Genomic DNA, 25,518 nt, shown 5'->3' on the forward strand with positions numbered 1-25,518 from the left:
GTTAAAATGGACAAAGTTTGCAGCACAAGCAGGCTGCAACAAGCCACTGTGTATTCTGTCTGCTAAGAGAGCAGACAGCACCGAAACAAACATTCCGCATACTAATGAGGCAATCTCCGGGATAGTTAACATAGTAATGGAACGATCCCAGGGACAATGGACACAAATAGAGAAGTGATTGCAACAGTGTATGGGAAACCGGACACCCCGGCACCAGCGGGGTTCTAAAACAAAACACCTAAAGGCCCGCACAGTAGCCGAGAGATAGCCTCAGTATTGGGGGGATTCAAACATATCGATTGGGAAGAGACCCAATTGGTTCCGAGCAGGTAAAGGGGTTCGCCCAAAAGGGCGCGAAGCCCTAGGACCTATAAAAGACAGGTCCCACACTTAGTTCGTTCTTCTTAACCAGCCCTCCTCTCTGGACCAGCATCTCGACCAGTTTTTGCCAAAGAAGACCTTGAACGAGAGAGAGGAGAGGTTTGAGACAGCAGCCGCCAGCAAGTAAGTGTTTCACAACGATCGCTACCAGAGATATACACTCCTGACCCCTTTTTAACCCGTACCAACCTGAAGTCTGCAGACCAGAGCAGGGCAAGAGGCCTTGTCCCCTTATCCGGCAGTTCCTTTTGAGATAAATATTGGTTTATTTAGTGGTAGGAATAGTTTAATCCTCTTAGTGTGTGCAAGGGTAGTATTATAATTGTATTATAATAAACTCAGTTGTTTGAACTTACTAATTGGTGTATGGTTTTATTGCTTTGAACTTGACCTTGAAACTTGTGGCGGTATCTTAACGATACCTGGCGACTCCAGAGCTAAGTAACGAAACAGCCAAATTGAGTGTTAAGCACACTCACCCAGAACGAGCAACATTTAGTGGCGACTCCGCCGGGACTCGATTAGAAGTGGCCCCCCCCCACTCCGAGAGAACCCAGAATTTGAATTAGAAATCAATAGAATTGGGAAAAAGGAAAAACCACAAGTGTTCAAGGAGTTCAAATCAATAGTCATAATTCGGAAGTGTGTTTTTGCATGCGTAACTAACAGGGTTGTAAGGTTAAAGCGAGAGATTTTTGTTGCGACAAACTGTCGGGAGTTTTATAAGTCGGAACATAGCGAAAGCCGTACCCGTATTTTAAGCATTGCCTTATTATCCCCTCGTTCCAAATTAAAAGAGAGCATAGAGGAAAAAAGAAATGGCCATGCAGGCAATGGAACACCTCATGAACCCAGAGAAGTTTGTGGTCGCAGCGACCAACAGTAGCAGAGTAGGCCAGTGTCCCGTATGGGAGCTGGAACTCAGGAAGTACCTCAAAGGGAAAGGATGGCCCCTTTGGAGTGAGTTTTGTGTGAATGAGGAGACAGGTCCCGGGAGTATAGGACATACTTGGTGGGAGAACCTATCTCAAATTCATAAAAAGTGTTTAGGAAAAGCACGCAAGCCGATGGCAATTGTGTCCTGCTTGGCACAATTGCGAGGCACAGAGGAGGTCGTTCGGACGCTCCGCAAAGATTTTGAAGAGAGGAATAGGATGAGCAAAGTGGATGTCAGGGACATCGAAAAGGAGAATCTAGAATTAAGAAGGAAGTTGGCATAGAAGGATAGAGAGGTGGATGATGCCAAGAGGGCACATCAGTCTTGTCTAGCCCATCTGACCAGTTCCCAAACCCAGTATGAGAAAGCCTATCAGGATGTGCAGTGCGCAGTTCTGATAAGAGAAGATTCAGAGAAGCAGGTAGAGGCACTGCAAAGGCAATGCTCTGACCTAAAGGCAGCTTTAAGAGCACTCCATGCTGCCACCACTGAGCAAAGGCAAAGCACAGTGGATCATGCGAAATGTAGAAAGCAGATTGCGCAGCTGCAATCCCTGCTTTCTGTACAGAATGGGTTCCAAGAGACATTTGGAACCCAATTAGATGAAGAAAATGCCCCAGATTGGCAGGAATTAAGCGAAACCATGCACGTTATGTTCAGGGAACATGTCCGCCAGCAGCGCAACAGAAAAGGAAAGCGCCCCAACCCCCCACAGATCAGATAGCACCCGCACCTATGAACCCAGTCACCACCCAAAGAAAGGCAAGCACAGAAGGCGCACCCGAGATCACCTACACCACCCCCTTAACCGTAACACAACTAAGGGACGCATGTGAGAAAATCACCCTGTTCCTCCCCACTGCAGACCCCCACCAATTTTTCGCAAGAGTGAAACAACAGGCGGCCATGTATGGCCTGGATGAGCGAGAGCAGGTAAAGCTCACAGTGTTGAGTTTAGACTCATCGATTATAGCAGCCCTCCCCGACCCACAGAACGTTGGAGGAGGCACATTAGAGGAGATGCATACATCTATTTTAGACACGACAGGGTACAACAGAGGAGACCCAGTCGAAGGCCTAAATAATTGTAGGCAGAAGAGGACAGAGCATCCCACAGCATTCGCAGGAAGGCTGTAGATTTATTTCACTGCCGTTTTTGGCAATTTAGACCAAGCTCATTTAACCCACGATAATATGGTTAAATGGACCCGCACCATAATCTCCCATGCCACAGATGCAGAACAGAATGTCTGCAGCAGTTATGACCCCTCAGAAGAGGCCCATAATGAAAAATGGGTTTCGAAAAGATTGTCCCGTGCTTGGGAACAATCCATCCAAGGCAAGGTTAAAGTTAAGACCCCAGAAGAAGCTCAGGCTGCAGCAGATATACAGGCAGTAAGAGCACACCAAAACCCCGCATGGGTAAATGAAGGAAAGAACAGCCCCCCACAGAAGTCGCAGGAATGTTACAACTGCGGACATTTAGGACATTTTGCTAGGGAATACAACGCCCCACAGAGATCTCAGAGAGGCCAGCAGACAGGCACTCTGACCAGGAACAAAGCAAAGCCAATCCATAGTATAGGGATGCAGTCAGGACAGACCAATGTGGACGGAATGGACTGACGGTGTTCGGGCTCCCCCACTTGGGTCTGTGACACCCCCTGGGACTGATCCGGAAGACCGGTGGTCACAGCAAAAATTAGAGGGAAGCCCATCGAATTACTTTGGGACACAGGAGGGTCCCGCACTACCATTAATTCCTCCACTACACCACAAGCAGACACGTGGCCCACTACAGCTTCAATTACACTCAGCGGATTTACAGGTCACTCACAGCAGGGACACATTACAGCCCCTGTATCAATTCAGCTAGGGAACATCTCCACCAGACACCCCGTGGTGTTAGTTAATCTGCCCCGCACAGCAAAACACATACTGGGTATTGACTTCATGAATGCCCACGGCCTGTCGTTCGATCCAGTAAATCAGTGTGTCTGGCGAATGGCAAAATCTGACAGAGCACCCGCAACTCTCACAGTAGGAGAGTACGCAAATAGGATTAGCGCTGTAGGCGACTATTGTTTTGACCCAACCACAGTTAGCACGGAAAAATAGGTTAGGGCAGTTTTGAACAGACACAGGACAGCATTTGCCAGTCACCGGCACGACTGCGGCAGAATGACTGGACAAGTTCAAGTTACTGGACCTGACCCGAGACCACAGAGACAGTACCGATTTCCCCTAGAAGCAGAGGGAGAAATTGGAAAGGTTATAGAGAGCTTATTAGAGCAGGGTGTACTTAGGACAGTAGCCTCAACTAATAATGCACCTATTTGGCCAGCGAGGAAGCCTGACGGATCATGGCGTCTGACCATAGATTATCGGGAACTCAACAAAGTAACCCCAGCAGTAGCCCCCACGGTAGCAACAAGTCCCGAGACCATGCTCAAACAGGGACTCCACTCCAAATATTTCACGGTATTGGACATTAGCAACGGCTTCTGGTCAATCCCATTGGCAAAGGCGTGCCAGTACAAATTTGCCTTCACATTTAAAGGACAGCAGTATACGTGGACATGCCTCCCACAAGGATTCCACAATTCCCCCTCCATTTGCCACCGACAGCTGGCAAATGGACTAGCAAAATTTTCCCGACCCGAATGTCTGGTACAGTATGTGGACGACCTATTACTGCAGACAGACACCAAGGCAAAGCACATCACGCTTCTGTCCAAACTCCTGGAACTATTGCAAAGTATTGGATGTAAAGTTAACCCCAGAAAGGCCCAAATATTGGAGAATCAGGTGATGTATTTGGGTACAGTCATCACGCACGGCAAATGAGAGATCGAATTCGAAAGAATTGACTCGATCATCAGATTGCCCCTTCCCCAGAATGTTTCAGCCCTCCGGTCGTTTTTAGGACTGGTTGGGTATTGTCGGAACCATATCGATGGTTTTGCGACCAAGGCAGCCCCACTTTCAGACCTCCTTAAGAAAGGAGCCCCTTGGGAATGGCTTCCGCAGCATACAGAGGCTGTGGAAGAGTTAAAGAAAGCCCTCAGCGCAGCATCCGTGCTACAAGTTCCAGACCCACTCTCCCCCTATGCAATAGAGGTAGCTAGCACCGATCTGACCCTCTCGGCCGTGCTCCTTCAGGAATGGCACGAGCAACTACGACCAGAGGCTTATGCCTCCAGACTTTTAGACCCCGTAAAACAGGGATTTTCAGCCTGCGAGAGGCACCTACTAGCAGTATTTTGGGCAGTTCGGTACTTTTTGTACATTACTGGACTCAATCCCATCACCATTTTGACCGAACACACCCCCAGACAGTTACTTTTAGACGGTCGACTAAAGGACGGTTCAGTGAGCCAGATAAGAGCTGCTAGGTGGACACTACTGTTACAAGGATGGGACATAACAGTTAAACGGACCAGGACACACACATTTTTAGCGGACAACCTACAGTATCTAGGACAACCCCATGAATGCGAGATAGTAGCACCCCTACACAACACAGGACCATTCATTGCCAAGACGCCCCCCAGGAAGATAGTGAATTCAAGCCAGAGCACCCAGTACACAGACACGTGTTCCCCCTTAAAGATATATTTGGACGGTTCATCCACAGTTTTAGATGGAGAACGCATCACTGGATGTGGGATTTATGTGGAAGATGCGCAGGGACGCGCTTTAGAGGAGATATCTCTAAAATTACCAGGTCACTTAGGCGCGCAGGCAGCAGAGCTTGCGGCCATTGAATATATAGTGGACCACCCAGATTCGTTCCCCAGCCCAGCAGACATATATTCTGACAGTTTATATGTATGCAACAGCCTCACAGACTTTCTACCGCTGTGGAGGACAAGAGGTTTTGTCTCCGCGGACGGGAAGCCCCTTCCATCAGCCCCATTACTCCGCCATATCCTAGAGAAGGCAAAGGATAGGACGTATGGCATTATCAAAGTTAGAAGCCACCATCGGTCATCCCCCCTGGAAATGTAAAAGCCGACGCACTGGCTAAAGCAGGTTCCAGGCGAGGTCATTTTTGGACACCCCCAGCTAGCGCACCAGCTAGCGCCCCTGTGAGTGCAGTTCAGGTCTCACAGACAGAAATAGAAGATTTAGTACAGGCACAGAAGCAGGACGAAAATCTCCGGGAGATTTTAAAAGGAAACTTTGTGGCCCGTTCGATAAATTCAAACACGCTTTGACCACACATGAGGGTGTGATCATAAAAGACAAATTGTATGTGGTTCCTGAAAAGGACAGGAATCAAATGATTGCCTTATTCCATGATGGTCAGGGACACCAAGGGATCGACCGTACCACAACACACCTTAGACAACTCTGTTGGTGGCCCAACTTAAGACAAGGTGTTACCCACTATATCGAGAATTGTTTAATTTGTGCACAGAATAACCCGGAGAGGTATTCAAAGAAGGCACAACTCAGCCACACTCGCCCCGTTAATGGCCCCTGGACAAACCTCCAGATCGATTTTATAGGTCCATTGCCCCTTGCAGGAATGGCTATAAATATGTTCTGGTGGTCATAGATACCTTTACCAAATGGGTAGAGGCATTCCCTTCCCGCACCAACACAGCAAAGACAACTGCAAAGATCCTGACCCACCACATCTTTACGAGATGGGGACTCCCCAGAAGTATAGAATCAGATCAGGGATCTCATTTTACAGGACGGGTCATGAAGAACGTCCTGACCATATTCGGAATCAAACAGAACTTCCACATTGTGTATCACCCCCAGTCAAGCGGGATAGTGGAACGCATGAATCGGACTCTAAAATCGACCCTTAGAAAAATGGTACAGGAGAACAATTCGACTTGGGATTCAGTGCTCCCATTCGCTCTAATGTTCATAAGAAATACTGTTTCATCATCTACAGGTTTCACCCCACACACACTCATGACCGGACGCCCTATGAAAGGATCAGAATTCCTTTTAGGACTCTACACGACCAGCCCAGAAGTGACAGCCCTCACACACGAGAAAGCAGTTAAACAACTAGTTGAGACTGTAAGGTCTGCTCAGTTAGCAGCCGCAGTAAAATTGGGTAAAAGGAGGAAACAGAGCAAGGCCTGTTTCAACAAAAATGTCCACACCACAGAATTTCAGGTTGGGCAACAAGTGATATTATCCATATATAACCCTAGCATGTTTTTGGCACCAAAAGTTTCCGGCCCGTACTCAATTTCGGACAAAATCAGCCCCTCAGTATATCGGATAAAGTACCCCAACGGTAAGACTGCGTGGTTCCATATAAACCAGCTAAAGGCTTATGGAACACAGTCAAACCACTCACACCATGTCCTGCTAGATGCAGCAGAACACCTCGCCCCGCCCACAAGAGACACATTTCCACCCTCCCCCTCACAGACCAGTTCCTCATCGGACTCGACCTCGACTCCGCCCACTGACTTTAGGACACGCCCCGGAACGCCCACAAGCTGCCACAGCAGAGACAGTGACAGTGACTGTGAGACTGAGGACAGCCACAGCACTCCACCCAACAGCCACCACTTCAGCGACTTCGACCCCAACTCCAGTGACCCCATGGAGATCACTTACATTAAAAATCCAGATCCACACCCAAACCCACCACCCAACACTGAAATGAAATGAAAATGAAAATCGCTTATTGTCACGAGTAGGCTTCAATGAAGATACTGTGAAAAGCCCCTAGTCGCCACATTCCGGCGCCTGTCCGGGGAGGCTGGTACGGGAATCGAACTGTGCTGCTGGCCTGCTTGGTCTGCTTTAAAAGCCAGCGATTTAGCTGAGTGAGCTAAACCAGCCCCTGACGACCCCGACAACGCTCCTTCAATTTTAGACCCCACGATTTGGCACAGGGACAATTCTTGGAGACTTGTCCGCAATGACGAGAGTGACCCCCGGTCACACAATGCATAAATTACATGCCTGATCCATACAAGGGTATGGGATCTGGGAGAAGAGGATGACTTGATGTCTGACTCCCGACACGGCAACCCCTTTGCGACCCTGTTCGCAGAGAATGAAGAGAAGTGAGGTGTCCAGATGATGTAAAAAGAGGAACCGCTTGAGAGAAGCGCTGTCCTTTCTGATGGAACCTGCACGCATGTCGGTTATGTTTGAATGTTTGTATGTTAAATGTTTGATATGGAGATTGGCCACTCAGTTTTCAGCTGAAAAGCGTGTGACCACCTCACATGCACGGGGCAGCACGGTAGCATGGTGGTTAGCATAAATGCTTCACAGCTCCTTGGTCCCAGGTTCGATTCCCGGCTGGGTCACTGTCTGTGTGGAGTCTGCACGTCCTCCCCGTGTGTGCGTGGGTTTCTTCCGGGTGCTCTGGTTTCCTCCCACAGTCCAAAGATGTGCGGGTTAGGTGGATTGGCCATGCTAAATTGCCCGTAGTGTCCTAAAAAGTAAGGTTGGGTGGGGTGGGGTGGGGGGGGGGGGGGGTGGGGGGGGGGGGGTGGGGGGGGGGGGGGGGGGTTGTTGGGTTACGGGTATAGGGTGGATACGTGGGTTTGAATAGGGTGATCATTGCTCGGCACAATATCGAGGGCCGAAGGGCCTCTTCTGTGCTGTACTGTTTTATGTTCTATGTTCTATGTTCTATGTTAGTTTGTCCGCCGATATTTCTGAGAACTTGACTCAGCTGAAATGTCTGGAGCCCAGCTCAACGTTTCACCAGGAGCATCTTGGCTCCCCTTTTTTTTAGGTGCCCCTCTATTCTGGGAATAGAGGCTGCAATTCCACAATGACTATATTCTTGCCCGTTCATTTCAGGTTGCTCAGGCAGTGGAGAAACGGCATTGAGGACCCACCCTGTCTGAGGACCACCCCTTTGGTCAGCTAAGCTCGGGTACAGCACAGCAACCCCTACCCGGAGATCCCATACAACTCTTTCCCGTCGCGGCCCAAACGCAACTGATTCGACCTTTCTTATTTCTAAAGCTTGGTTTCATTTTGTTTAAGGTAGCCTTCGGCCGCCACTCCATATGCTATTTACATCCAGGAACATTTTGGGATGGTAAATTGCAACACTCTGCGAGACGGCTCGCACTGGTTTAGTAGATAAGTATACGTCTGGTCCTAAATCCGTTTTTGAAAAAAAAATGAGGGAGTCACATGGAGGTGACCATCATAAAGGGAAAATTGGAACAAGAGGACAGATATACTTAAAGTCAAGATATTAAGCTGAACACTAACAGATAATACGCTTGATCCCTTAGCTTTCGGACGTTCGCGAGAGGAACCGAAGCAACAGCACAGCAAGATCCCAGGAAGGAAGAGCAGAGAAGAGACAGATAAGATGAAGAGCACTCCAATTGCTATGTTTTTAGCTATTGTGGCATCTGTGTGGTTGCGCGTGGACGCGGACCCCCTTTCCCACAGTACAACGTTTGCTAACTTCTCCCAAACCCAGACCACCCCCAGCCCAGTCAATGGTAACAGTACCCCGACCTGGTGTACCAGATTTCTGACATGGTACTCCTTGTCGTATGTCATAGAATCACTTTTGGTGATTGCAGTTCTCTGTATTATAGTCCAAACCCTCAGGATGAGGAAATGGAGAAGGAGAGCCCACCGCTCTCGTGCCTCAACAGTGTACAGAGTACAATCACCCATTTTCAGATTCCACCAATCCCCCCAACCCCTTGATGTGTAATAAAGGATTTAATTTTGATATGATCTGTAAATAAAGACTTTGCGGATGTATTATAATGTTCTGAGTTCGACTGCCGAGTCAGAAATGAAATGTAATGATGCTGCTGTGTGAATGATTAAGGGATTAGAATGTTGTAGAATGTTTAAATATGAGATGAGAGTAGTTTATTGAGATAGTTAAAATGTCCACGTCCAGCATTTCATCTGCCAGTGATTGTTGTGGCGGTCGTGGGTACGTCCTTGTTTCTTTGCACAGAAAGTTTTTAAGCTGCAGGTACCTGAATTAGTTACCACCAGTTAGGTGGAATCTTTCTGTCAGCTCATCCAGCGTTGTTATTCTACCGTCAGTTTGCAGATCCCTAACTGTCAGCATCCCCCCATCCTGCCTCCACCTTTCGAAGGGGGCATCTGTGAGCACTGCCATGACCCTGTGGTTGTTGAAGATGGGGGCCTTATCGGACATTTTGGTTACGCCAAATTGTTGTCGCAGTTGATTTTACGACTGGAATTTTGCCACAATCTTTGGGCTGGTTGATTGCTTCTTGGGTGGAGATGGGAGTTCCACCGTGGCTAGGGCCTGGAGGAAGCTCCTCCTCCATGAGCACCCACTCAACTTCCGGCTCCTTTATCCACCCCTTTATTCTTTCTGCTGTCGCTGCCCAGAGATTGTATCTTAGATTTGGGAGGACTAGTTCCCCATGGATTTTTATCTCAGTAGAGCCTTCTTTGGGATCCTTGCATTCTTCCTCCCCCCCACCACCCCTGGCTTGCCTCCACACGAACACCATAATTAGTTTGTCCTGTGAGTTGAAAAAAGCCTTGGGGATTTTTATCGGGATGGATCTAATGGATCTAAATGGGAAGAGGTAGATTGGCAGCACATTCATTTTTATCATCTGCACCCTCCCCGCTCGGGAGAATGGGAGTGTGTTTCACCTCTGCAGGCCCTTTTTAACTTTCTCTGTCAGACTGGTCAGGTTCTATTTATGAACTCCCGTCCAGTCTTGAGCGAATTGAATCCCCAGGTAGCAGAATTTATGCCAGGTCCGTTTGAATGGCAATCCCACCAGCTCTGCCCCTCCTCTTGCAGGCTTACTGGGAAGATCTCGCTTTTGCTCATGTTGAGCTTGTCACCCAAGAAGGGTCCAAATTCTTTCAAGAGCGCAATGATTCCTTCCATGCTGCTTTGAGGGTCCGTTATGTAATAATCTTTATTGTCACAAATAGACTTACATTAACACTGCAATGAAGGTACTGTGAAAAGCCCCTAGTCGCCACATTCCGGTGCCTGTAGAGGAGCAGGCCATCCGCATAGAGCAAGACTCTCTGCTCTCTGCCTCCTCTTCAGATCACCTTCCAATTTTTTGCCATGTTAAGGAATGGGTTAAGAGACATTCCAATTAAATGTCTCATTTATGTTAAGTATCCAATAATTGACACTGATATGTAAACAGCTTCAGGTGGCCTTTGAGGCATGTGATGTGGTCACAAAGCTTTTGTACAGAGTTGTGTTAAAGGAAAATAAAGGTGTTTGTGAGAAGGAGCAGAACTTTTGACTCTTTATACAACAGCAGCTAAACGGCTAACATGCCACTCTGAATGCAATCGCTAATGGCTCTATCACAAATGCAAACAGCAGCAGGGATAGCAGGTATCCCTGTCTCGTGCCCTTGTGCAGCTGGAGATACTTCGAGCTGGTGGTGTTTGTTCGAATGCTCGCCATGAGGGCGTTATACAGGAGTTTTACTCAGGCGATGAATCCTGTTCCGAGCCCGAACCGCTTCATCTCGAAGGGCTTTTCTGCTTCCTGGGAGACGATCACCTCAGGTGTTCTCTCCCCGGATGGGGTCATGATCCCGTTTCACCTCGTGGAGAGCAGGTGAAAGTCCATCTGTAGTTTTTTTCTTTCCGCCAGGAGCTCTACGGTCAGAGCCTCGGAGTATCGCCAGTCCACCTCCGGTATGGAGTCAACTCGCTGTCACCTGGCCACCCTCTCTTTCCTGTCTCTTCTTGCTTTAAAAGCGATAATTTATCCCCTGATCAAAGCCTTCAGCGCCTCCAAGAACGTGAAGGGTGAGACCTCCCCGTTCTGGTTGTTCTTTATATATTCATTTGTGGCCTGTGATATTTTCTCACAAAAAGCTTTGTCAGCCAGTAAGCCTGTGTCCAACCTCCATGTGAGGTGTTGGGCACGGCCTGTCTCCAATCTCACATCCATGGAATGTGGAGTGTGCTCTGAGATTACGATTATGGAGTAGGCCGCCCTAACCAGCCCTGGAAGCACCGATTTCCCCACCATAAAGAAGTCGATCCTTGAGTAAACATTATGCACTTGGGAGAAGAAGGAGAACTCTTTCTCCTCTGGGTGGGTGAATCGCCATGGGTCCACTGCCCCTATCTGCTCCATAAAAAGGCCAAGTTCCTTTGCCATGCTGGAGGTCTTTCCCATTTTGGGGTTCGACCTGTCCGTCCGTGGGTCCTGTATGCAGTTAAAACTCGCACCATGATCAGTTGGTGCATGTCTGTGTCGGGGATTTCTGTCATGGTCTTCTTTATAAACTCCGTGTCGTCCCAGTTGGGAGAATTAATGAGGACTACCGGTGCCCCGTCTAGGATACCGATGACCATGACGTACCGTCCCCCTGGGTCCGTTACCGCCTTTGCCACTGTGTACATCGTCCACTTATTAATTAGAGTGGTTACCCCACTGGCCCTCGTTCCGTAGCAGGAATGGTAGATCTGTCCCACCCAGCCCTTCCTTACCCAGTCGGTCCTTCTCCCTCAGGTGTTTCTCTTGGAGGAAGACTATGTCGGCTCTCATATTCCTCAGGTAGGTGAAGACTCTGGATCTTTTCACTGGGCCGTTAAGCCCCCTGACATTCCAGGTGAATATCCTGATGGGGGTTTTTTGTCCTTCCGCTCCTGTGGGATTACCCAGATTCGCTCAGTGGATGTGCCCCTGCACTCCAGGCTTTCCCTTTGTTAGGGGACCATCCAAAATGGCCGTGGTCACTGTTCTCCCCATGTGGTCGGGCCCCTGCAGTCCGGTGTCTCCTTTTGCCCAGGGACCCTTCTAAGTGGTTGCTTAGCCCACGTGTGGCCTGCTGCAGCCAGTCTGCCATTTTTGATCTGTCCTTTCACCTTGCTGGGGGCACACCGCAGCCACTGTCCTTCACATGAGTCCTGGTGCTAGCTGTCTCGGTAGTGAGGTGGCTCCCCTCCCAGGAGTTACTGTGCTTGCCTCCCTCGCCCGTTGTCTGAAATTTTGCTCACTCTGTCCCCTCTCTTACACTGTACTTGTCCGGACGTCACTCACCTTTCCCTTTTTCGCTACCTTCGTTTTTCAGAACGAGGCCATGTTCTCCCACGTAAAGCGGTCTCGTTGGTGCTGGTTTGATGTTGGTTACAGATTGTAGGGGGGTAGCAGGGTAGCATGGTGGTTAGCATAAATGCTTCACAGCTCCAGGGTCCCAGGTTCGATTCCCGGCTGGGTCACTGTCTGTGTGGAGTCTGCACGTCCTCCCCCTGTGTGCGTGGGTTTCCTCTGGGTGCTCCGGTTTCCTCCCACAGTCCAAAGATGTGCGGGTTAGGTGGATTGGCCATGCTAAATTGCCCGTAGTGTCCTAATAAAAGTAAGGTTAAGGGGGGGGTTGTTGGGTTACGGGTATAGGGTGGATACGTGGGTTTGAGTAGGGTGATCATGGCTCGGCACAACATTGAGGGCCGAAGGGCCTGTACTGTGCTGTACTGTTCTATGTTCTATGTTCTATGAACGAGAGTTTCTTTTCTCTCCCCCCAATCTGCTGTCAGCACATTGCCGAGTTACCATCTAGCTCTGTTGGTTCCTCATCGTTTCCCCTGTTGCTGCTTTTCCAGCCCGCACTATACGACAAACTTATCCACCTCAGCGGGGACTGTAAAAAGTGTTCTTTGCCTTTGTATGTGACCCAGAGCTTGGCTGGGTACAGCATACCAAATCTTACATCACTCTTGTACAGCACGGCCTTTGCCTTGTTGAATTTAGCCCAGCGCTTGATTAGGTCAGCTCCAATATCCTGGTATATCCGGATCCGGATCTGATGTCCTTCCCAGCTGCAGATTTTAGACCGTCTGACCCAGCACAGGATTCTCTCCCAGACTTAGCACCGGTGCATTTTCTCTATAATCGCCCTTGGCTGGTCCCCGGCTTTGGGCTTTTAGTTTGTGTGCCCTGTATATTTCTGGTGGGTTGGGAAAGGTGTCCCTTCCCACCAGGTTGCCAGCATTTGGGCCACATACTCTTTCGGCTCCCTACCTTCGATCACCTCCGTAGGCCCACGATTCGTAGGTTTGCCATCTCGACCGGTTCTCTTGGTCCTCGACCTTTCCTGTTGGGCTGTCCTGTGTCGCGATCAGCCTCGCCACCTCTTTTTGTAGGGCGACGATTCAGCCGTTCTGGTCCGTTGCGGCCCTTTCCAGTTCTGTGATCGTCACCTCCTGGGCCTCAAATCTCTTAACTGCTTCGTCCAAGGCGAGCTGCATGTGCGCCAGGGCTTTGGCTCCCGCGTCCTTCACCGCTGCCTGGATGTCCGATTTTGTCTCGTCCCTGTGCTCCCTTAGTGCACTCGAGAGGAACGCCGTCCAGCCATTCCCCACCCCGGTGAGGGAGGGCTTCGTGCGCGACTGGTCAGGCCCTCTCGTTCCGGTGAAGTTTGGGTTTCGCTGCCTCGTGCGCCGATCAGTTTGTCCGTTCGCTTCTGCTCCAGGCTCGTCTGACTCCTGGTCCCTGCTCGACCCCTGGATTGAGTTTTGCCCGACATCCATTCTTTTTTCTTTTGTCCCCTGTTGTCCTGTTCAAGCCGAGGGGATGAATTGCTCGGTTTTTAGGCATTTTTCCAGGTTCACGGGAGGAGAGTCTCCTGATGTGCAAATTCTCAGCATATGGTCATCATCGGAAGTCTTGAAGCAAATTTCTGTTTATTCACTGCAGGATGTTGGATAAGATGTCCAATAATTAAAACAGTGGAGGAGTCAAGAGAGGTTGGGGGGGGGGGGGGGTAGAACTGGGTGTCGTTCAGTGTCAGTGGCGTGCAGAGGGGGGGGCCGACGGTGCATTGGCCCCGGGCATCCATTGGATGGGGGCATCCAATCAGAGAAGGAAAAAAAAAAAATTCTTTTTAAAAAAAAAAATTTTTTTTTTTACATTTTTTTTTTAAATTTAGATTACCCAATTATTGCAAAATGTGCAAACTTCACACGCACATTGACCCAGAGCTGGGATCGAACCTGGGACCTCAGTTCCGTGAGGCGGTTGTGCTAACCACTAGGCCACCGTGCTGCCCCAGAGAAGGAAATAAGATAGTAATTTTAAAATTTCAGCGGTGATAAATCAGTTTTTGGAGGCTCACCACACTGCAGAGGCAGTTGTTAGCCCTTTATTCCTTTAACATGGTGTACCCTTTCTGTCTAGAGAAAATGGTCCTTCTCCCCATCCCCCCCACGCGCATGCGCATGATGTACGTGGTGCAACCATCAAAAGCAACAAGCAGACGTGGCTGTTCGTTTCTGCATTTCCTCGAGTCATAACTCGTCTTTTCTTCAGCTTTTTGTGCATCTAGATTAGTTCTTTTACCTACTCAGGTCAGTGAATAGCTCTAGAACAGGTGCAACTACGGTTTTTATAGGTTTTTTGGCGATATTTAATTAAATATTTACGTGGGATGTAGTAAGAGTGAAGCCTGGATGATCAGAGGACTGCTATGGCATTTAATCTCGGAATAGGAGACATTTATTCCTTAACATGCTAATATTCGAATACAGATACCACTAATTTGCAAGTCTATCATATAAATTGCACAAAATTATCAGTGGAGAATCAGTGTGAAATAATTTGATACGAAGGAACAAAGAAATGAAATATGGTTTATCCGTCTGCAACTGACCGATTGTTTACCATTTTCTTCCCATTTTCTCATGCGTCTTACGGTTTTTGAGATAGAAAATGAAATGTTACGAGTATTTTGTGTACAACCGAGTGGAGCACAGAACAGGGAAAAAAAGAGGGCCAGAGTCGAAGAAGAGTCCCATCAAAGAGGGGCATTAGATGCATGGATAAAAAGAAGTAAAGAAGAAGTAGGAGAACCTGGAGAAGTAAAAGATGATGTGGGTGCAGAGAAGGATTTTTCTGATACGGATTCAGCTCGGTCAGAACATAATACTCTCTCTCCTCAGTCTCGTTGTCAGGATGATGATCCATGTGAAGAAAATAAAGAAGATATTTGCATATTTTTGCAAAGAAGCAATTTTGGCTGTTTGAAGAAACCGATTCCAGATCATTTGAAGATGACAATATTACAACATGGCCCTGAAAGATATCAGAATAAAAGTGGTCCATTTGCTGAGAAGGATGGGAGATCATTTTTCAAACAGTGGTTTGATAAAGTTTCCACAAACAGAGAAATTGTGGAGAGAAAATGGTTGTTATACTCTCCATATCGGAAAGCATGCTACTGTTTTGTTTGCTTTTTGTTTTCAAAGGAGCATTTGTCGTCTGTGTCAAACTTTGGAAAGGAAGACGGTTTCTCCACTTGGAGAAAATTAAATCCAACAATACCTGACCGTGAGAAAAGCCCTTCTCATAGAGCTCACATGAGGGAATACCTGAACCTTGTAGTTCGACTCCATCATTCAACTACGATAGATGCTGAACTTCAACAGCAAATGTCTGCTGAAAAGAAAAGATGGAAAGCTATAACTGAACGGATTGTCGAGGTTATATCCTTTCTGGCAAAGCAGAATCTGGCCTATCGTGGACATCGAGGAGAAGGAATATCTGGGTTATCAGAGCCAGGGGAGACAGTCAGTGAAAATACAGGAAACTTTCTAGCAACAATCAGACTTTTGGCCAAATATGATGACATCTTAGCAAAACACTTGCAGAGAGGGAAAGAGAAACCAAAAAGTGTCACCTACTTGTCCAACAGAATTCAAAACGAAATAATCAATCTTCTTGGTGAAACTGTCAAGAAAAATATAATTTCTGAAATTAAGGACGCAAAATATTTTAGCATAATGCTGGATTCAACTCCAGATATTGCCCATGAAGATCAGGTTTCTGAAATTCTGCGTTACGTTCATATTGATGAAAACAGAAAAGTAGAAATAAAGGAGACATTTCTGGGATTTTTTCAAGTCAACAAGAAAGATGCAGTCAGCCTGGTAAATAAAATTCAGGAAAAATTGGAAGAAGACAAAATTTCCATGAATGACTGTTGTGGTCAAGCATATGATAACGCAGCAGTTATGGCTGGAGTGAGAGGAGGTGTTCAACAAAAAATTCTTGAAGTTAACCCAAAAGCTGTGTTTGTGAACTGCGAGAACCACAGCCTCAATTTGTCCTGTGTCCATGCAAGTGAGGTGCAACCTGTTGTTGTTACATTTTTTGGCATTCTAGAAAAACTCTTTACTTTTTTTTCTTCATCTACTTCTCGTTGGGAAGTGTTAAAATCATTTGTCACTCGGACTGTGAAAAGACAGTGTGACACAAGATGGAGTTCCAGCCATGATGCTGTGCAAGTAATCCACGAAGAGTGTGACAACGTTATTGCAAGCCTTCAACACCTGCTGGAAGGAGAATTTTCAAGGGAAACTAAATCTGATGCAGGATCGCTCCTGAACTCTATTCAACAGTTCCCGTTTATAGCTTTATTAAATTTTTGGTACTCAGTTTTATCATCAGTGGATAAAGTCTCAAAACGTTTGCAGGATCCGAAAATGGGGTTCCATGAAGCTTCTTGTGATCTGAGAGGACTTATTCATATCTTGAATTTGAAGAATGACGAAATTATCCACAATGCAATAGATTTAGCCAATGAATATTGTCAAAATTGGGGAATACCAATTGCACGAACAAGGAAAAGAAGAATAATGCCTGGAGAGTCAGCAAGAGATAGTGGACTGACGGCACAAGAAGAAATGAATAGAGTAATGGTAGAGATAGTGAACAGATTAAAAACTGAAATTGAAGACCGCAGTGTCCGTCTTCAAAGACTCAGTGACCGATTTTCTTTTCTTCTGAACTTGAATTCAGGAGTGATTGAAGATGAACAAGAAAGAGAGAAATTAAAAAAGGAATGTTCAGACTTTGCAAATTATTATGACAATGATGTGGTTGCAATTCAGTTATATGACAAAATTATTGATTTTGTGATGCTCCTTCGAGCTGGAGGGAATAGAGTTCCCCCTGATCCTAAAGATGCTCTGGAGTCTTTACTGCAGTATGGGAGGGATGTCTTTCCGACGCTGTGTGTTTCATACAGATTACTGCTTACAATTGCATTTTCAGTCGCAAGCTGTGAAAGGTCATTTTCAAAACTGAAATTAATAAAAACATATCTGAGGTCTTCTATGTCACAGGAGCGACTGACCAACCTGGCTTTAATAAGCATTGAAAAAGAATTTCTCACAGCTGATGTAAAAAGTGAAGTAGTTCAGGTGTTTTGTGACAGAAGGTATCATTTGGGGAAAAGAACTTAATAAATTTGATTGATTTATATTAAAATCGAATAAAGCGTTTATTTCATGTTTCATCTGTGTTTATATATTCAAAATGTTTTCCTTTCTCATAATATTTCTCAGTATATTAGGCCTTATACTTGAGTCTTTGGGGCATACAATCAAGATTTGCCCCGGGCATCACCAGACCTCTGCACGCCACTGTTCAGTGTACATGTGAAAACTAACACTGTTCAGATGATGTTGCAAAGCCATTACAAGTAATTCTCTATCTAGGATTAGACAGCAATGGAACCAGGTTAGAGCAGCCCCACCCAGCTGGATAACATTGTACAGAAGCATTGGAGGGGTAGGTGTGGTTAATCATGTCAAAGGCTGCAGAAAGGTCAAGAAGGGCAGGTTTCTCTTCCTCACAGTCACATAAGGTGCCATTAGTGACTTTCTTTTTTTAAATCTGGAGTACCCAATTCATTTTTTTCAATTAAGGGGCAATTTAGTGTGGCCAATCCACCTACTCTGCACATCTTTGGGTTGTGGGCTGAGACCCACGCAAACACTGGAAGCATGTGCAAACTTCACATGGACAGTGACCCAGAGCCGGGATCGAACCTGGGACTTCAAAGAACAAAGAACAAAGAAAAGTACAGCACAGGAACAGGCCCTTCGGCCCTCCAAGCCCGTGATTCCCATCCTATTGTCAAATAATTTACAGTGCAGAAGGAGGCCATTGGGCCCATCGAGTCTGCACCGGCTATTCATGTATTTGTCAAGATGCCGCTGAAATGTCACGATCGTCCCTGCTTCCACCACCTCCTCCAGCAGCGAGTTCCAGGCACCCACTACCCTCTGTGTAAAAAACTTGCCTCGTACATCTACTCTAGACCTTTCCCCTCGCACCTTACACCTATGCCCCCTAATAATTGACCCCTCTACCCTGGGAAAAAGCCTCTGTCTATCCACTCTGTCTATGCCCCTCATAATTTTGTAGACCTCTATCAGGTGGCCCCTTAACCTCCGTCGTTCCAGTGAGAACAAAACAAATTTATTCAACCGCTCCTCATAGCTAATGCCCTCCATGCCAGGCAACATCCTGGTAAATCTCTTCTGCACCCTGTCTAAAGCCTCCACATCCTTCCGGCAGTGTGGCGACCAGAATTGAACACTATACTCCAAGTGTGGCCTAACTAAGGTTCTATACAGCTTTGGCACCGTGAGGCAGCAGTGCTATCCAGTGTGCCATCGTGCTGCCCCGTCATTAGTGACTTTAATAAGAGCTGTTTCAGTACTGTCACCGTGGCAGAAACCGGATTGGAAGGGATCAAATATGGAGTTCCTGGAGAGATGTGAACGGATTCGGAAGATGAAAACATGTTCAAGGATTTTGGAGAGGAAAGAGAGGTTGGAGATGGAATGGGAGTTTATAAGGACAGTGGGGTCAAGGGTTGTTTCTTTGAGGAGAGAGTTGTTTGAGGCAGATTTGAAGGAGAGAGGGATGACACATGAAAAGCGAGAACTGTTAACAATATCAGTTGATATGAGGATCAGGAGGGGATGTTGTGTGGCTAGCAACTTACTGGGAATAGTCAAGGGAAGAGGAGATAGCCCTGATGGAAAAGATGTGTTCACAAAGGACACGAGAGAAGACAGGTGAGAAACTGGAAAAAGATGTGAGTTCAGGGATAGGGGGGGGGAGGGGGGGGGGGGGGGGGGGGGGGGCATCAGTGGCGTTTGTCATAGTGGATTATTGGAAGGGAGGGTCAAGACAGAGGCAGCTGATTCGATTGTCTCAATCTTCGTGACACAGAATCCAGTGTTTTCTTTGAGGAGGATGTTTTCCCTGTAGACATCAGGAGGATCCTGAACCCAGAGGAGAGAAAGCAAGATGAGTTAAGATGGAGGTTGAAACCTCCGAGGATGGGAATTTATTCAATGCAGACAGAGTGAGGAAGGCAGTGAAGATATCTTGGTGAGAAATAGAAAATCATTAAAAACAGTGATGCTGGTTAACACGGCCACAAAACAAGCAAATCAAACACTAGGATGTATTATTTCCCATTGAGTATTGAATGTGAATTGTTGAGGAATTATATAACACAGCACTTACCAGAAACCTGAAGCTGGGTTACAGGTTCGTAGCTGTATTTATTATGGTCCTCAAATTCTATTCTGAAATAATATCTTCCTGCGTCTTGTTGTCTGACGTTGTTTATTATCAGGGAACAGTTGTCATCTTCCAGGTCTCCAGACAGCCGGGTCCGATGCTGGAACTGTGTTGATATAATATTCTGATCCTTGGAATGAAAGGCTGTAGTTCCACTGTTATCGTAATACCAGATTCCAACACGCGGTCGGCTTGCCAAGTGCATTGGGTAACTGTAATTACATGGAATCTGTACACAGGAACCTTTCTCCGCTGTCAACTTTTCTGGAATGTTGGCTTTCCACTCTTGTGACAGTCCAACTGCAGAGAGAAATATCAACATTTAACACCGCATAGTTTGTAGATACACTCAATCAACATCTACCCCTTCCGTCATTGATGCACATGACTGCAGTGTGGACAATCTACAGGACACCAAAGGAACTCCCCAAGATTTTACAATGGATGGAAGATAATCCTGGATACAGGAGTGGACAAGTGTATCCTACATTGTCTCATGGGCCTCAGACCCGGTTTAGTTAAGTCAGTCTTCCACCCTACTCAGTGTCTACAAGATGAAATCAGATACATGCAGACAAAACAATGGATTAGGAGCCCTCAGAACTCCCACCATTATCACCAATCATGAATCACTCATTTGCCTCACCTTCCTGGATCCTCACTGTCTCAGACTGCAGTTCCTATTGTAATATGTGTTTGAGGGTTAGCAGCATGACATCATGAGAGTGGAAGTGTATCATGTGACCAATCTCAGTTTCACTTTGGCCTGTGAGCAGAACATAGCACACACAGCTCTGTTACTGGGGTCTTCCAGCTTTCATCCATTTTGATCGGAAAAATGGAAAGGCAACTTATCTAAATGGGGAGAGACTTTGGGTGCTCCAATGCAGAGGGATCTGGGTGTCCTTGTTTATGCATCACAGAAAACTAGCTTTTATAGCTGAAGAAATAGAGTATAAAGGTAAGGAAGTGTTGTTGCAACTTTACAAGGCATTGGTGAGACATGGAGCATTGTGCACAGTTTTGGTCCCATTAATTGCGTAAAGATGTAGTGGCATTGGAGGCAGTTCAGAGGAGGTTCACTCGATTGATTCTAGAGAAGGGCAGCATAGTAGCATAGTGATTAGCAAAGTTGCTTCACAGCTCCAGGGTCCCAGGTTCGATTCCTGGCTTGGGTCACTGTCTGTGTGGAGTCTGCACGTTCTCCCCGTATCTGCGTGAGTTTCCTCTGGGTGCTCCGGTTTTCTCCCACAGTCCAAAGATGTGCGGGTTAGGTAGATTGGCCATGTTAAATTGCCCTTAGTGTCCAAAACATGTTAAGTGGGGGTTACTGGGTTACGGGGATAGGGTAGATACATGAGCTTCAGTAGGGTGCTCTTTGTAAGGGCAGGTGCAGACTCGATGGGCCGAATGGCCGCCTTCTGCACTGTAAATTCTATGTGATTCTGTGAGATGAAGGATTTGATTTAAGAAGAGAGATTAAGCAGTTTAGGCCTCTACTCGAGTTATGAAGAATGAAGGGAGGTTAAATTGAGATATAGAAGGTGATAAAGGGTGTGATAAGGTAGACATGGAGCAGATTCTTCCTCTTGTGGGGCATTCTAGAAACATCTAGGTCATAGTCTCAGGGTAAGGGGGAGCAAACTAAAACAGAGATGAGGAGAAAGTACTTCTCACAAAGGGTTTTGAATCTGCAATTTGCTTCCCCAGTTTGCCGTGCAAGTTGGGAAAGTGAATAAATTTAAGGAAAGGACAGACAGATTTTTAATTCGCAATGGGTTGAAGGGTAATGGAGAACGGGCAGGACAATGGAGTTGAGGGCATGATGCGATCAGTCATGATCGTATTGAACGATTGAGCAGGCTTGAGAGGCTAAATTACCTACTCCTCCTCTTAGCTCTCATGTTCTTATTGTTACATCACCCTGGGTGAGTTCACGGTCAATTCCAGCCCACAGACCCCGGCGTCCCAACATAAGTGAATTAACCAATAATTTGCGCTTTCTGAAGACCGTTAACCCTTCACTGGTCCAATGAGTTACAGACACCAGATTTATAAGTAAAACAGGAACAAAATATTTATGAATAAAAAGGAGAAAAGATGAACATAAATAAGGCAACAACAGGACAGCCGTCTCCCAGTTTACCTAATCCCAAGATTCCTTCCCACCCTCTACCCAGATACACACAAGATAGACACAGGGCAAGGGTCGGCGGGGAATGAAATAAAATAGGGATTAAACAGGTAGGTTTTGAAATGAGACTTCACTGCTGTGGTTGCAGTCTCTGGGAAATAGGTTTACTTGAGAGGTTCAGGTTGGCGCAATTCTGACCTTCGACCACCAGATGGCGCTTCACCTAAGAATTCTCGGTCGATGTGATCCCACTTTTTTTTTATTTTAAAAATCTTTTTATTGTCACAAGTAGGCTTACATTAACACTGCAATGAAGTTACTGTGAAAAACTTTCATCCCCACATTCCGGCACCTGTTCGAGTACACAGAGGGAGAATTCACAATGCCCAAGTCACCTAACAGCACGTCTGTGGGAGGAAACCGGAGCACCTGGAGGAAACCCACACACTCACGGGGAGAATGTGCAGACTCCGCACAGACAGTGACCCAAGCCGGGAATCGAACCTGGGACCCTGGAGCTGTGAAGCCATAGTGCTAACCACTATGCTGCCGTGCTGCCTATCTTTCGCCACCAGGTGGAGCAAAGGCCGGGGAGTTCAGATCAGTGCCATTCTCATTGTCGGCCACCAGACGGTGCTGTACACAGGATATTCAGATCGGTGCACTTCTGCCTTTCTACCACCAGATGGAGCTTTCACCTCCCTGCGAGGACAATACAGCTCTGATCCTGGAATTTAGCAGTTTTCATTGGCCTGATTCCTGTACAACACTGGCGGTTTTATCGCAAATGCTGCGACTTAAAGCTTTAATTCTTCAGCACTTCCCAGCCTTTGACACACGCGTTTGAAGGTTGCTGATCTGTGGGAAAACTTGTATTTTTACCACTCAAGTTCTCTTTCCCAGTTCTGTTGGCTGTCTTTGCTCCTTTCACAGATTTGCCTCGGATGCTTTTAAAATCGACCTGCAGAGAGAGGTAAGAGAGAGGCAGTCCTCAGGATGGTTGCTCGTTGGCTTCTTAACAGGACTGAGCAAAAGATAGCACTCTCCAGAAAACCCGCCTGTGATGAGATGCCGATGTGTTATATAATAGTTGGATGGTGTGAGACCACCAACCAGCAGGTGGCGGTACAGATACACCATGCTGTCTTCAGACCAAGATCATGTGACCTGGGACCCGGATATAAAGGGAGACACATCCAGCCATCTTCAGAAGAAGATTGAGAGGTTACTAAGACGTGCGTGTGATTGGCCAGTGCGATGTAAGTTCCAGAGGAGTAGCAATACTCCATGATAACGTGCTCTGTATCAGATTGCCATCTTACCACAAGACACAATAAAAGGATCCTGGTTTGGACATATCGAAATGTTTGGGGAGTTACTTCATAAAGTACAAGGGACCAAACACAACATGGTACCACGAGTGCTGAAGATTTGAAATGGCAATGGCAGTGACAATGTTAGGCAATCGGCTTGAAGACTGGTCTGGTGAACTGCAACCTGAGGCAACCCAACGTTAAAAAAATACTGAAGTTTGAGATGGACGGACTGAGGGCCTCCCACCAGCTTCAGATGTCCAGTAACGTAAATGAGAACAGGCGGCTGTTCAAATAGCAATTCGAACTTTGTTTCGGCTGTCAGACTGCAGGCCCAGCCTGATGAAAGGCTAATGAACTGGCAAATCTGGCCGTTTCACTCCAATCACTCAAACTTATAACTCGTTTGTCTTTGAACGTGACGGGTGTCAGAAAAATTCTGATGAAGTTCCAAAGCGCTTTGAGCAGCATTGTCCCCCCCCCCCCCCCCCCCCCCCCAAGAAGATTGAAACTTTTGAAAGCTACATGATTTATATGCGTCCCCAGAGACCTGGCGAATCATTTGACAGTTTTGTCACAGACTTGAGGCTGAACGCCCAGTCATGCAACTTCGGGGACTTAAAATTTGCCTTAATCCACAACCAAATTGTCTTTAGTTTGCTTGATGATAAGCATAAGGTGATATTATTGCGGGAGGAAGCTTTGGTATTGGAAAAGGCAGTGAAGATTTGCCAGGCGAGCGAGATTGCTGCACAAAGAGTCGGCGCACTCTGCTCAAAAGGTTTTGGTGTCAACGTGGATGAAGATGCCAGTGTCATTCGTGCTGTGACGCACATCATAAAGAAACATGGTCTCAGTCCGGTGGCCATTTTAAGCAGCCGATCGGAGCCGCCGCCATCTTGTGCCAAAAATGTGGCACTCGACATCCTCCACGGCAATGTCTGGCCTATGGAAAAATTTGTTCCAGGTGCGGTGAGACTTTGCTGATCGGTCAGGGGTCAAGATAGACTTCGGCACAAGACTCTAGAGACCTTATATCTTTGCAAATTAGTGGGGCAGCACGGTAGCACAGTGGGTAGCACTGTTGCTTCACAGCGCTAGGGTCCCAGGTTCGATTCCCGGCTTGGGTCACTGTCTGTGTGGAGTCTGCACTTTTTCCCCGTGTCTGCGTGGGTTTCCTTCAGGTGCTCCGGTTTCCTCCCCAAGTTCCGAAAAATGTGCTGTTCAGTGAATTGGCCATTCTGAATTCTCCCTCAGTGTACCTGAACAGATGCCGGAATGTGGTGACTCGGGGCCATTCACAGTAAATTCATTGCAGTGTCAGCCTACTTGTGGCAATAAAGATTATGAAAATCGTTTATTGTCACAAGTAGGCTTTAAATGAAGTTACTGTGAAAAGCCCCTAGTCGCCACATTCCGGCACCTGTCCGGGAAGGCTGGTACGGGAATTGAACCGTGCTGCTGGCCTGCCTTGGTCTGCTTTAAAAGCCAGTGATTTAGCCCAGTGTGCTAAACCAGCACATATTATGGTGTTCTCAGTGGCAGGTATAAAGTACACAATACTCTTTCATTTTGTAGATTAGGATGTGGACTTAGTCATTGGTATAAAATCGTGTGAATCCTTGAATATAATCGAGCGGATAAATCTCCTCGGAGACAGCTGGTCACCTGAGCACAGTGAATCACTCTGTACACAGTGCATTACGGTGTGCACAGTGCATTACGGTGTGCACAGTGAATGACTGTGTGCACAGTGCATCACGGTGAGCACAGTGAATCACTCTGTACACAGTGCATTACGGTGTGCACAGTGAATCACTGTGTGCACAGTGCATTACGGTGAGCACAGTGAATCACTCTGTACACAGTGCATTACGGTGTGCACAGTGAATGACTGTGTGCACAGTGCATCACGGTGAGCACAGTGAATCACTCTGCACAGTGCATTACGGTGAGCACAGTGAATGACTGTGTGCACAGTGCATTACGGTGTGCACAGTGCATTACGGTGTGCACAGTGCATTACCGTGTGCACAGTGAATCACTGTGTGCACAGTGCATTACGGTGAGCACAGTGAATCACTGTGTGCACAGTGCATTACGGTGTGCACAGTGAATGACTGTGTGCACAGTGCATTACGGTGTGCACAGTGAATCACTGTGTGCACAGTGCATTACGGTGTGCACAGTGCATTACGGTGAGCACAGTGAATCACTGTGTGCACAGTGCATTACGGTGTGCACAGTGAATGACTGTGTGCACAGTGCATTACGGTGTGCACAGTGCATTACGGTGTGCATAGTGAATGACTGTGTGCACAGTGCATTACGGTGTGCACAGTGAATCACTGTGTGCACAGTGAATCACTGTGTGCACAGTGCATTACGGTGTGCACAGTCACAGTGCATTAAG

The 25,518-nt window shown here is 47.0% G+C and overlaps 1 protein-coding gene across 6 annotated transcripts in view; it reads right to left on the minus strand.

The window, feature by feature from the left end:
- Positions 1-25,518, minus strand: part of LOC119975257 (sialic acid-binding Ig-like lectin 12) — a 312,188-nt gene that overhangs the window by 77,575 nt on the left and 209,095 nt on the right. For 2 of the 6 annotated variants that reach the window (XM_038814946.1, XM_038814945.1), the window contains one exon: positions 19,602-19,958. The exons of the other annotated variants lie outside the window; for them this stretch is intronic. In XM_038814946.1, the coding sequence (XP_038670874.1) occupies positions 19,602-19,958 (357 nt within the window). The remainder of the gene's footprint in view (positions 1-19,601; positions 19,959-25,518) is intronic. 6 annotated transcript variants of the gene reach the window in all.

This window comes from Scyliorhinus canicula, chromosome 12 (assembly GCF_902713615.1).
Source record: "Scyliorhinus canicula chromosome 12, sScyCan1.1, whole genome shotgun sequence".
NCBI lineage: Eukaryota > Metazoa > Chordata > Chondrichthyes > Carcharhiniformes > Scyliorhinidae > Scyliorhinus > Scyliorhinus canicula.